We start from the raw sequence: 14383 nt of genomic DNA, 5'->3' as shown, positions 1-14383 counted from the left end.
TAAAGAAACGACAATCGATTAATATCTATGATGATCTCTATTCAGTATATTCAAAATGGCAGACAAGAGTTCTTTTTAGTTTTGTGACCTGCTAACTACCAGGTCTCAATATTTTGAGACCAACGCTAGAGACTGTTTAGTGAATAGTAACTAGCCTCAAATTGAGACTTTGCCTCAAAATGTCTCAAATAGAGACTAGAGACTGGTTACAGAATCCCGCTATTAGACACTACAAAGGGAAAAAAATGTAAACAAACAAATTTTTTTTAAAGCAATGAATCTAATTTCATCTGAAAATCGACTTAACAAATGAAAAAATGCATCCATTATTTCTATTATATGGAAAATATTAAAAAAAACCGTCTTTGTATTTCAAAATACTATATGACAGTCTTTTCTTTTGATTAATATTAAGCGTTGTGAATTCTTGAATGACAATAACAGCTGTTTTTTGATCTTTCTAACGGCAGTGGGAACACTGTTGGGTTATGAAATGCTTAAATATAATCTAATCTTTTAAATTTTCGGTCTGAACATGGTATAAAAATTAACACGTTTATATAATAAAAAAGTTAACAAAGCTTAACAGAGCCATATAAATAAATTTTTACGAATAAATTCCGAAATAAATACCGTGAAACACCCTGCATGGAAGCAATGCATTTTTGCTTCTTCGATATTTTCGTACGAAATGTCACTTTTTTCGAAGTCTGTCAACAAATGTCATATTTTCGCGTATATTCCTCTTCCCCACAGATCTCTTAATTATTCTATCTTTCATATCAAAACACAAAGGCAGAAAAATATAAGATACGTAAAAGGCTGATTACTGCTGCTTCTCCAAAAACAAAATACAAAAAAAAAAATTAAACGAAGTGCTGCCTCTAAATTTTCATTGATTTCGCAATTTAGTTGATAAAGTTATACGAACGCGTACGGAAGTGAAAAAGCAATTACACTGCGAACAAAGTGACGATTGTAAACATAAGCACAAAACACTTTGGTGATTTTTCTTTTGCTACGAGTGAGTGCAAAAGAAAAAATCCCCAAACCCCACCTCAAAGTAAACACTCTTGCAGTGCATTGAGATGCAGAGTTATGGTGGAGCAACAGCGTCAGCTGCTCCCCAACAACTACCAGTACAAGAACAGCCCCAAACAAATCTCTATGACGCAACGCTGCGTAACAGCAACGTAGATCAGCAGGTAAACCTTGGCACAGGTGCTGTTGGCGGAGTGAATAGGGGTGAAAGTAGCAGGCATGAAAGCAGTGGTGAAAATTCGCGTTGCGAAAGCGATGATGAATACCACAGAAATCAGCCAAGGTCAAGTGCGACAGTTGGTGGCAGCATAAATATCGAAAACGAACAACCAAATGTTTTCGCGCCTTCCGCGACACAATATGGTGCAGAGCAGAGTGGCAATGAACAGCCTTCAGGCTCCACTAACATGGAAGGTGCTTCGCCTATGTCCTCTTACAATGAAGAGCGGATGCGACGAAAATTGCAATTCTTCTTCATGAATCCGATCGAGAAGTGGCATGCGCGTCGCAAGTTCCCATACAAATTCGTGGTGCAGGTAAGTAATTTTGCTTTATGCAATTTAATTGTAAATAAGCTCTAGGTGTTAATTAAATTAAAAATATGTAACTGTCGCGTAATGAGTAACAGTCATGAATGTGAAACTGTTTAAGACATTTGTGTATTTTGACACTGACAACGGAAACGAAATTCTGTAGCATAATCACGGAAATTGTTATTTACAAAGGAATTATAAAAGGCACCACCATAAATGATAGCTGACAATGTTTTAAACAAATATCCCCTAATACTTTTATATTATATTTATGTAGTAAATTAATACTTAATTAAAAGATGTATTCAATGAAACCGCAGAGTCTCTTAATGAAGTCTATGACGCTTGTGTTCGCTTTTAATTTGGTGTATGCAATTATCCCAAAACATGCTTGCATGCAGGAAGTGCTTATCGAATATTTGTGCTGTGTGTTAATTCACGTTCAAATAAATATAAGTAAATGTTAAGCATTTCATTGCTGGAACTTTAAAAAACAGCAGTGTTTGCCATAAAGCCTATTAACCCCAAATTAGTGTTCCATTTAAATATGGAATATATAAAAAAAATTCACATTCACTTGCAATCTATTGTTTAGCGGTTTTTCCTCATATCGTATAGCACTGCCCAGGTGACATTTACAACCAAATTTCAATTTTTTATATCGCGATTATATATGTATGTATTAACACTCCGACACACATACATATGTATATGTATATACATATATATAAGTGCATATTTTTAACAAAATGCTTACAGCTCCATTTTAATATTTAAATGTGCATACGAAAATATTTTGCGCTTGCGGTTTATTGACACGGCATGTGAGTGCATATACATTTATGTATATTTGTATATTTACAGTGCGCTCATTAATTGGCTTTGTATAAATAAGTCTGGCTTGTGTGTGACTTCATACATTCCGCCCACCTTACCAAGTGGAACTTTTCCTTAAATGCAAACACATTGTTCAATTGTCGTCATGCACTGGTGTTTGTAAGCATGCAAATATATATTGTGTATGTATGTAGCAGCAAGTACGATAATACAACTGGTGTTTAAAGCATCACTTTTGTCTCAAGCTGTATATCAAAAACAAATTTACAAATGATTACATAAACCTGCACACCTATATACATACATATGTACATACATATATACGTACAATTGTCCGCAATTTCATATAAGCACGTCAATATGTGCGCTGAATGTAAATGATGACATAAAAAATTATTTACGAACGCAAGGTGTACAAATTTACACACAAATATGTACAAGCGTATTGTATATTCATTGTAAAAACAAATAGTTCAATGCAACTGGAACCAACCTCTGCGCTTTGGATTGCAAATTAGTTTGTAAAACGCTTGCTGTTTGCTGCGTGAAGGTAATTGATAAGGAGCAGTAGCAGCAGTATATTTTAAACGTATTAAAATTATCAGTTTGCAAGATACGCCTACAATTTTTGCAATACTTCATATAACTTCATGCAAAAATCTAAATGTTATATGTAATTTCTGTATAATTTTTTGAACTTTCAAACATTTCGCTCGCTATTTTGTCTATCGTAGCACCGTGCGGCTATGTGCTAAATAAATTTGTCACTGTTATATGTCCAACATATTCAAATACGTTAATCATTTGAGTAAATACTAAATAATGCTAACAAATAATCCATGTCTCTGTAAACTTGAACTAAATAATTCGCACCTGTGACTCAGTCAGCGGTATAATATATACATACATATAGTATAGTATATTGAATAAACAAGAAAATAGTTAACTACGGTTGCACTGAAGGTACTACCGACTTTCACACACCACCTGAGCCCAGAAAACCACCTGTATACCTACCGAAAAGTGTACAGTACCACTACAGAACGTAGCGTCATAAATGCCTAAATAATTCCTGGCCTTTAACGAAAACCACTCTGTGAGAGGACGATTCCCGTAGGGTAGTCAAAAGCCTTTGACAAAGTCAATCACACAACACGCTACTTGAATATATCGAAAAATCTACGCCCCATCCAGGACTGAAGAGGTGGACTATGAACTACCTGTGCGGTCGTCAATCATCCGTAAACTATGGGTTTCGCAGGGTGGTGTCCTCTCCCCGTTATTTTGTAACTTCTACATTTCGAAACTACCGCAACCACCTGAGGGAAACGCAACGTAACAAATATAAACGGTTATATCTCTAACTTTTCTCGCTTCCTCGCTGCATGGAACTTAAAACTATCCCCCACTAAATTCCTAGTGATCATATTCACAAACTGGATGAAGGAGTACAGGCAGTCCCAAAAATTTTAACGAGCACGATTGTCGCCAAAGTACAGAGCCACAACAAAATCCTCAAGTCGCTAGTCGGCAGCAGATAAAGAAAGGGCAAAGAAACATACAAGGTAATCGGCCGGCCGGTCCTTAACTGGTCGACTGGATGCAGTGAAACGCAGACGAAGAAGCTGCAAACTTGTCAGAACATTGCTCTCCGCACTACGACAGGCTGCCTCTTGGTGCTCCTATCGAACACCGGCTCTCAGTTAAGGAGCACAATACTTTCGCAGAAATCATCCCTGCAGTCACCTGAACTACGCCGACCGGACTTCGGACGCAACTAACTTCCGACAAGCACTGACAGTTATTCCCTGTGGAGCCATCAACATCTTCACTTAGAGTCAACCATCACCCACTGCAGACGAAGAGCTCGAGTTGCCGCGAGAACCGAGGGTGTCCCTTGCGCAGCTTCGTTCAGTATACTATAGCAGGTTAAACTCCCAGTTATCCAGAATAGAGCCTGAGTCCCCGCATTGCACTAGTCATCTCTTTGCATGCTTCACTAGCCATTCTTATCTGAAACCCCTCTCGCTTTGCTCCGACCCCTTCAAAACAGCACGTTTCTTTGGCCTACCGTTGGATGACGTCGACCACAACTTTCTAACTCTTACCATCCTAACGGGGATTAAATACCCGTTACAACGACTACAACAACACCGCAATTTTTCGGTCCCAAGACCTTTTCTGGAATTGGGACTGTCTCAAACCACAACCTGGCGGATTTTGAAGAAGGATTTGGGCTTGCATCTGTATAAAATTGTTCTGACTCAAGAACTGAAGCCATTGTACCACCACAGCACGTGCGACAACCGGCTTATTGCGAGACAAGTTTGAAGATTCGATTGTTTGAGGAAACCGTGACATTGAATGGTCTCCAAGAAGTTGTGATTTAACACCATTAGATTACTACTTGTGAGACTATTTAAAGTCATTGGTCTTTAGTAATAGACTAAGACTCTCTTCAACTCATGTTCCCAGGTCAGTCGGGTCTAAGTAACCGAAACGCACCCGGATTTTTTTTCGGCCAAGAAATGTCAACCCAGAACCAGGAATTTTTTCTGCCGCTACAACACCAACAAGTCTCGTCCAGCTTTAGAAGTCAATATTGAACATGCTGTTCATCACATACGACGAGATTTAGTGGAAAAACTACTCGAAAATTGAGTTCATCGAAGTCGAAAGTCGTGGAGGCCATTTGAAGAATGTTAAATTCAGCACTTAACTCTATTAAGTAGTGTGTGTGTGTGTGTGTTTTAAAGAAATCGTATCAATCTTATTGGAAAAACCTATATTTTGTACCAAGTTTTCCAGTAAATCAAACTCCATATTATCTCAAAACACTTTCAACCATCTACATATACAAGTTTTCATAGCTTAATGCCATGTGATGCATATATGCAAACCACACTTAACTATATATTAAGTCTTATCAAACTGTAAATATGTAATCTCTGAATATGTGCAAATATTTATATCATTTCTAATCTAAAATACTTCTTTGTTGGCGGCGCAAGTAAAGACGTTCGCAAACGTGAACTAAATGTACAGTTTGTGCCGCATTATCTTGCTGAGTCAAATGCGACTAGGCGCTATATGTCACTGCAAGGCGAACAGACACAGCCGGGACGCATGTACATATGTATATGTATATACATATATATATTGTATGTATGTCATATTTTGCCTTTATATTTGGTGAATGTATGAGTTTGTGTAAAAATTTTCCTGCTTTCGCTGGTCAGTGCTAATTTTCTACAAAAATAATGCCTGGTATTAAAAAAATAATTTTCAAAAATGCTCAAGGCTCGGTTTAAGTACATCATTTTACAGCTACATGCGCATTTTCGTTATCTTTCTGTGTTATTTATCTATTGCCAACTAACAAGTACACCATTTAGCTTTGCTCGACAGCGCTCATTTACGGTTAGATAAAAGCCCTTGGGTTTTGGGTAAATAATAAGTTAAATAATTGGTTAAATAAACTTATTTCATCGTTATTTTTAGCTAATTAGTAACTTACTAACTTACTAATATGCTCGGACTTGTATGTTTGTACTCTTATGAATCACGATTTTCAGAAAAAATATATGTACATATATGTATATATAAATATTGTAATTAATTTGTTTCTAATAATCAGTTATTTACTGTTATCTTCACTATACTTAAAGTAATTTTCCTCAAAAACGTGTTAGCGCTAGTTTCAATTGTTTGCAAGTAATTTTTCTACGTTTTAAATATCTTAAATTAAAATAGATAATGTAGTATGTTCAGCACTTCGACACGATAATAATTTATTTTAATCTAAATTATGTCATTTGTACCTGTTCCGTATATATGTAAATATAGACATATGTTGGACTACAAAGTTAAAATATACATTTCCTAGCCCTTTTGATAGCAAAATAAGATTTTTCGAAAAAAAGCTTATAGGTTAGTGAACTAAGTAACTGCAAAACCGGTCCTACTGGTTGGATTTGCTTTGACTGGCCCGCGACTCCGAGCTCCGCTACTCCGTTTGCCACGGGTGCAGTATTTACGCACTTTCCTCGGCTTCCTCAGGAGTTCTTTCCTCCTGGATGTGTCTTAGGTACCATTTTAGACTGGCACCACTCATTCCTCTCCTACGAGGGTCATCATGACCATCCGGACGTACTGTTGGTGGTAGAGGGTGCAGTCTATCTCTGCATCTCCTCTCCCTTTTATCACTATAATATATATAATTAAAATTTATGCCAATAATAAATCAACCAGCTGTTTCTCTTAACGCTGAAATAAATCTTTCTTCAATCTGGCCATATTCACCACAGCACATCTTTAAATATAAATATTAATAGGTATATTTGTTTTTAAATACATCAATTTTTGTTTATTTATAACTCATTGATGTATTTATATATTTTTTTCCTCGAAGTATTGGGCACATAATTTATATGGATGTATTATATATTCGCCATCGCTGTCAGTTTGTCTAAAGCTCTCTTAATGAATAGCCAGATTGATAGAAAAAGTTGTCGTAATTGATATAACTAATGGCGAGTGACGTGTAAATCATTGTAATTATGATAATTGATTGATGATAATTTTATTTATTTATTGAATTATATATATAAAACTCTTCATGAGTTGACTCGATTAAATTTAAAAATTTTAATATTTTGTTTTTATTTCGAATACTTAATTGTATTTAAATTTTGTAATGGAACAAGAAAAACGGTAAATTTTGACTGCCCCGATATGGCCGCTCTGCGCAAATAAATAAGTTTTTGTACAAAAACTTGATTTTGATCGTTCAATTTGAATGGTAGCTATATGCTATAGTGATCCGATCTCAACAAATTCTTCGGAGATATTAGCGATGCTTTAGTTGATAATCTATGCCAAATTTCGTGAAGATATTTTGTCAAATAAAAAAGCCTTCCAAACAAGAATTTGATTTTGATCGTTCAGTTTGTATGACAGCTATATGCAGCAGTGGACCGTTATCGACGGTTCCGCCAAAAGTGCAACTTCTTGTAGAGAAAATAACATGTGCGAAATTTCAGCGCAAAATCTCGAAAACTGGGGGCCTAGTTCGCATTTACAATCGACGCAGTTCGTACCACTGACCATTCATAAATATATTTTATATTTTTTCCGACTTTCATTCATTTTATAATTTAGTCTGTTTAGGTTATGTGTAAATATGTATTCATTATCTAGCATGTGTGATGATAGATCCATCAAAATATCATGCAATCGTGTATTAGAGAATTATTCATTCAGAAAGTCGTAGGCGTCACATACATTTATGTAGTACTATATGTATTATATGCATAGTGATGCACCAATACATTCACATTTGTATATATATACTTTTTTTGAGAAATGGGGTAATTAAACTATTTAATTGCATGAAAAGCTTTCAGAAATCTATTAAATGAGCTGGAAATCCGTTCGCTCCCATATTATACACATACATATGTATATCTATATAAAAATCATGAATGCTTTTATTATGAATGATGAGAAAAATATTTGTTAGAAAATAAATTTGAGTGACGTCAGTCCACCTCGATACATCACTGTCTTTTAAATATGCAATATAATTCACAAAAACAAATTCTTTTCACTCCTTGCAGGTGGTGAAGATCATCTTGGTGACCATGCAACTGTGCCTCTTCGCGCATTCACGCTACAATCACATCAACTACACCTGGGATAATCGCATCGCGTTTTCGCATCTGTTTCTGCGCGGTTGGGACTCGTCACGCGAAGTGGAATCCTATCCACCGTCCGTGGGTCCTTTCGCCTTGTATGAAAAATCCGATTTCTATGACACCATTGACTATGCGGTGCGCGGTTACGCCAATGTAAGTCGCTCCATTGGACCCTACGATTATCCCACCGAAAACAATGAAATGGCGCCGCTGCATCTCTGTCTCTACAACTATCGCGAGGGCACGATATTCGGCTTCAATGAGTCGTACATCTTCAATCCCGACATCACCGAGTTCTGTTTGTACTTGCCGCCAAATGTGACAACGCTCGGCGTGCAGGCGTACCTCAAGCAGAATGGTGTCGAGGTGAGTTTCTCGTCGCTGGTGAAAGCAACATTGGTGTTCGCCATTAAAACGGTGAATTTCAAGTCATATGGTGGTCCGCTATCCGCGCCCGATTGCTACAAGTTCGATGTGACGATTTTCTTCGATAATCGCGATCACGACGGCCAAATGCTGCTGTCGCTCGACGCGGACGCTCAACGCTTGCGTTGCCGTGGTGATATCGAATTCATTTCGAATGCGGAGTTTGATGAGGCTTTGCGTAGCATGCTGAATATACTGGTGTTGTTGGTGTGCCTGCTGTCCTTCGCGCTGTGCTCGCGCGCCCTCTATCGTGCCTATTTGCTGCGCTGCCAGACGGTGAACTTCTTCCGCATGCAATTCCACAAAGAGCTGAGCTTCGAGGGACGCATGGAGTTTGTGAACTTTTGGTGAGTCCAAGCCGTGAAAAATAAGCAAGCTTATATAATAATTTGTATTTGTTTATCTGCTAGGTATGTGATGATCATCATCAATGATCTGCTGCTCATAATCGGTTCGTCACTGAAAGAGCAAATCGAACGCAAATTCCTTGTCGTGGATCAATGGGACACCTGTTCACTCTTTCTGGGCGTTGGCAATCTGCTTGTGTGGTTCGGCGTTTTGCGCTATCTGGGCTTTTTCAAGACATACAACGTCGTCATACTGACATTAAAACGTGCCGCACCCAAAATACTACGTTTTCTGCTCGCCGCGCTGCTCATCTATGCCGGCTTCACCTTTTGTGGCTGGCTTATACTCGGTCCGTATCACATGAAGTTCCGTTCGCTCGCCACAACGTCGGAGTGTCTGTTCTCATTAATTAACGGTGACGATATGTTTGCCACCTTCGCAACGCTCTCATCCAAAGCCGATTGGCTGTGGTGGTTCTGTCAAATCTATCTGTACTCCTTCATCTCTTTGTACATATACGTTGTGCTGTCGCTATTCATCTCGGTCATCATGGACGCCTACGATACGATCAAGTGTTATTATCGTGATGGTTTTCCGATTTCGGATCTGAAGGCATTTGTGGGCACGCGCACCGACGAGGACCTAACATCAGGTGTATTCATGAGCAACATGGATGACTTTGATGGTAACGGTGTGCTGGATGTGCTGCGCCAAGTTTGTTGTTGCGGTCGTTGTCGTGTGGGTAGCGGTAGTGCTGGTGGCAGCAACGGCCCCTCTGGGTACACCAGTCTAACGAGTATTATCAAGTGATTGCATTAACGTTATTGCTGATTGTACACTGTATTGATACTGTACTGACGAATGCGACCAAACGAACTGTAAACAAACGCTGACGCTTGGCATGTGCTGCTAACGCCAACGCTGCTAAGCTGTGCTGCTGTAGAAGCAGGCATTTTTGAACGCATGCATTGTTCTAATTGTGTATTATTATTATTTTTATATTGATATTTTAGTTATGTAGTTTAATTTTATACCCTGCACAGGGTACACGACGATTGTAACAACCAAAAGCCAATGTAAGAGACCCTATAAAGTGTATATTTAAATGTTTGGTATGACGTGCTGAAACGATTTAGCCATGTCTGTCTGTCTATCCGTTCATTCGTATGTCTGTCCGTTCGTTCGTCTGTCTGTTCGTTTTTCTGTACGTCTGTCTGTATATGTATATGCACGCGAATTAGTCCTTCAGTTTTTGAGATATCGATCTGAAGTTTCACACCCGTTCTTTTCTCACCAAGTAGGTCCTCATTTGTTAGAATGGCCGATATCGTACCACTATAGCATATGCCATACAAACTGCACGATCGAAATAAAGTGCTAGTATGGAAAACTTTTGCGTTTCACGAGATATCTTCACGAAAGTCGGCATATATTATTTTCTAAATCAATGTCATAATATATACAGAAATTTCCCATATCGGAACACTATAGCATATAGCTGCCATATAAACTGTTCGAACAAAGTCAAATCCTTGTAATGCAAATTTTGTTGCATTCGGTGCCACCGAATTTAATGTTTTTTCTTGTTTGTTATTTTCTTATTTTGTTAATAACGTTTAGTTGAAAGTCCAATTTTGCTTAAACGAAAGTTACACCGTTAATCGTTGCTGCATTTACAGCCGTGTTGCCATATAAGTATGCGACTCATACTCATTACATTTGCATAGATTTCGCAAATTAGCATTTCTAACAACTGTGGCATGTCATTTAAACCAGCAGCACTTTCTTAAGTGACACAGTAAGAAGTAGAAAAAATTTTGCAGAATATTTTGAGGTTAGAAAGTGGTTTGTGGTTATTTTAGCATGTAGATTTATATAAGTATAGCATCAGGGACTAAAGTAATGCCAACTTAGGCACATGTTAAGCGTCTTAATTGTAGGAATGGTAAGCATAATAATACAATAAACAACATTTAACTTTCTTCAAGCAATTGCCGGCGTCTTAAAGCTCGGAGGCAGTATTTTTTTGCTGTCTTGTATATTAAAACAAAAAAAAAAACAAAAAAGTTTTAGTGCTTGAAAATAAAAGTCTCTTTTTACTGAAAAAGTTACATGTAAATTTTTAAAACCAAAGAAAATATTATTTATGTACACGTGTTGGCAACAAGAAAAATTAATTAAAATAAAAATATTAAAAAAAAGAAATAATTATAATAAAAATAATAATAATTATAATAAAAATAAATAATAAAAATAATAAAATAATAATAATAAAAAATAATAATAATTTTTATAAAAGATATTATAATAATCTTAACATAAATTAAACACAAAATTTAAAAACAAAATAATTTTACAGTCTTTTTACTGAAAAAGTTGGAAAAAAAAAAAAAAGCTCTTCCGATCTATAATAATAATTAAAATAATAATAAAAATAAATGTAATAATATTAATAATCAAAATTGTAATAAACGTAACAACAATTCAAAACGAAATTTCCAATTCAAAATAAAAATTCCTAAAAGTATGCATAAACCTATATTTCGTGCGAGTAAAACTGACGGTATGAAAAACGCTGACAATAATTGTAACACAGACTAAGCTGCACGCGTGTAAATTTGATATTAAAGCGAAAGGTTGCAAGGTAACCTAACCTAAATTTGTTAATAAAGCACATGGTTGAAGGGTTGATATAGACACAATATTTTTGATAAAGCAGAAATTTTGACTATTAGCAGCTGATATGGCAGGCTGCAGCAGGCTTTTAGCAAACATAAAAATCATATGCTGATAAAAATTAATAAAAATATTATTTTTTTAATTAATTAAAAAAATATTAAATTTGTTTCCGTTAGGTACAGAAATTTGCAAATTTATTTGGTATTACGTGATATTTTCCAAAAACAGCAAACCTCTCCTTAAGGTTTGGCGCATTTCTCATACCTAGAATGAACATTTAACTTTACCATTTCATTGCTACCCATTCCATTGCTGAAGCATTTGCTCTTTTTTACTGTATGTACCGTTAACATTTTTTCGCCAACTGCAGCGGCACTTAACTAAACTCAAATTCCTCTAAATTTCTCTAAATTAATAAAAAAAACAATAATACATACATACATACATATTTACCTGCATTCACCGGCGCAATATCTGAGCGCCACCAAAGTTTTGCAATTTATTTTTTTTATTTTTGTTGTTATGTCATCTAGAAATTCATGCTAAATGCTAGTTCGTACATTTAGCTACGAAAGTTAACTAAATTATTACATATGTACTATACATACATACATACATACATACATACATATAAGCGCATATTCTAGTACTTTGTTCGTTTGGTTGCTCGAGCATAAAGCTTCTGCAACTGCATAAACTATGTATTTATTGTAAAAACACCGTTACACAAATAAAATGTTGTAGTTAAATGCAATGCTGAACTTTTTTTAATTATTAATAAAAAATTAATTAATAAACATATTTAATAATAAATAAATAAATAATAAAAAAGAATAGTAATTAAAAAAAAATGTATAATTTAAACAATTTTTAATAATATAAAAAAATTATCAATAATTAAAAAATAAAAATAATTCAAAAAATTAATAATATAAAAGTATGTTAATAATTAAAAAAAACACTTTAATAATTTAAAAAAGAATTATTAATAATTAATAAAAAAAACAATAAAAAATATTAAAATTAAGAAAAAACAATTATTAAAAAAAAATAATTAATATAAAAATATGTTAATAATTAAGAAAAAACATTTTAATAATTAAAAAAAATTTCAATAAAAAATTAAGTTTTTAATAATAAAGGAAAATAATAGATAATTAAAAAAACATATTAATAATTAAAAAAAAATTTAAATTTAAAAAATATTGATAATTACAAAACAAATTAAATTATAAAAAGTAATAATTAAATTATATATATTTTCTCTCACATTTTCTTTATATTTTCCTCTCTTTTTCGTTTTTCTTTCTTTCCAATTTACAGTTGTGTTTATGAGACGCGCGTCTGATGACGAATGTTTTTTGGTTATGAAATAAACGAAAATCTGTCCACGAGTCGTAAATGCGTATAAAGCACTAGTTTTAAGTATTCACATGTTATGCAGAGCGAACTTTATACAAACATACATACAAACATATTTGTACATAGCTAATAAAGATACGTTGTACATTAAAATACAAATTTTGTAGTGTTGATTGATTTTGTATGTCAGCTACAGAGCGAGCTGAGGAGAGCATCTCTTGAAAATTTAGATATAAATATTTAAGGCATCTAAACGACTCAGATCTGGACTGCCTAATTGTCTAAAAGCATTATCAAAGAAAAAGTTGGATATTGTCATCAAAAACTGATCGTTTCTGGACAAAATGTTCGAATTTGAAAGTTTTGGACTCAGAATAAGTAGAGAGATAATCGGAAATCTTCCCACACCTCATTTCAACACCTTCACATGAGAAAAAGCATCATTTTGACGATTTCCTCCTCAAAAACCGGCGATTTGAGACACAATTTTAATTTTCTAAATTTCTGGGTGAATGCAAATTTATTTTTTCCTCAATAGAAATATGCCCCATGCGATTCTGCAAATTTCTGCATTTTTATATTTTCTCTACGACCAGTAGTTTAGAAGTTATAAGCATTTTTGTATTCGCTTGAATTCGGCGGCTGCTTGCTGCATGCTCCTGGTCGCCTAGTAGAAATCTGAGATTTTGGCACCAAATTGAATGCAATTTTTCTGCAGCGGCGGCGGCTGCACTGCAAATTTGCGTGGTGTGTTGCATACGCAAAGGGGCGAATTTGGGAAAACGGATGCGGGCATGCCCGGAAGCGGGACCTCGACCGGAAGTGAAGTAACGGTACCACACTTCCGGCCCGAACTTCAACCGGAAGTGGCAAACCGGAAACGCCCAACCGGAAGTGGAACACCAAACCGGAAATAGGCGGCCGAAAGCGGAAGTTGTGGTCCGGATATGTTGTAACGGCATTACACTTCCGGTTCGGAACGCCGCCAGGAAGTGGGGAACCGGAAACATGTGCTCGTGAACCGCTTCCGTTTCCGACCCGGCATTTCCGGTTAGGAGTTTCCGTTTCCGGTTCACCACTTCCGGTTTGGTGTTTCCGTTTCCGGTTTATCACTTCCGGTTGAAGTTCGGACCGGAAGTGGGGTACCGTTACTTCACTTCCGGTCGAGGTCCCGCTTCCGGGCATGCCCGCATCCGTTTTCCCAATTTCGCCCCTTTGCGTATGCAACACACCACGCAAATTTGCAGTGCAGCCGCCGCCGCTGCAGAAAAATTGCATTCAATTTGGTGCCAAAATCTCAGATTTCTACTAGGCGACCAGGAGCATGCAGCAAGCAGCCGCCGAATTCAAGCGAATACAAAAATGCTTATAACTTCTAAACTACTGGTCGTAGAGAAAATATAAAAATGCAGAAATTTGCAGAATCGCATGGGGCATATTTCTATTGAGGAAAAAATAAAT

At 35.9% G+C, this 14383-nt stretch overlaps 1 protein-coding gene across 1 annotated transcript; it reads left to right on the top strand.

Annotated features, from left to right (window-relative positions):
* Positions 1-779: 779 nt before the first annotated feature.
* On the top strand, positions 780-13081 carry LOC120776816 (mucolipin-3-like). The gene is made up of 4 exons (XM_040107833.1): positions 780-1577; positions 8030-8880; positions 8944-9687; positions 12884-13081. Exons 1-4 carry the CDS (start codon positions 1089-1091, stop codon positions 12906-12908), a joined length of 2109 nt encoding a protein of 702 aa, XP_039963767.1. The 5' UTR covers positions 780-1088; the 3' UTR covers positions 12909-13081.
* The last annotated feature ends 1302 nt before the right edge of the window (positions 13082-14383 follow it).

This window comes from Bactrocera tryoni, chromosome 5 (genome assembly GCF_016617805.1).
Source record: "Bactrocera tryoni isolate S06 chromosome 5, CSIRO_BtryS06_freeze2, whole genome shotgun sequence".
Lineage (NCBI taxonomy): Eukaryota > Metazoa > Arthropoda > Insecta > Diptera > Tephritidae > Bactrocera > Bactrocera tryoni.
This window is presented reverse-complemented; position numbering and strand designations above follow the sequence as displayed.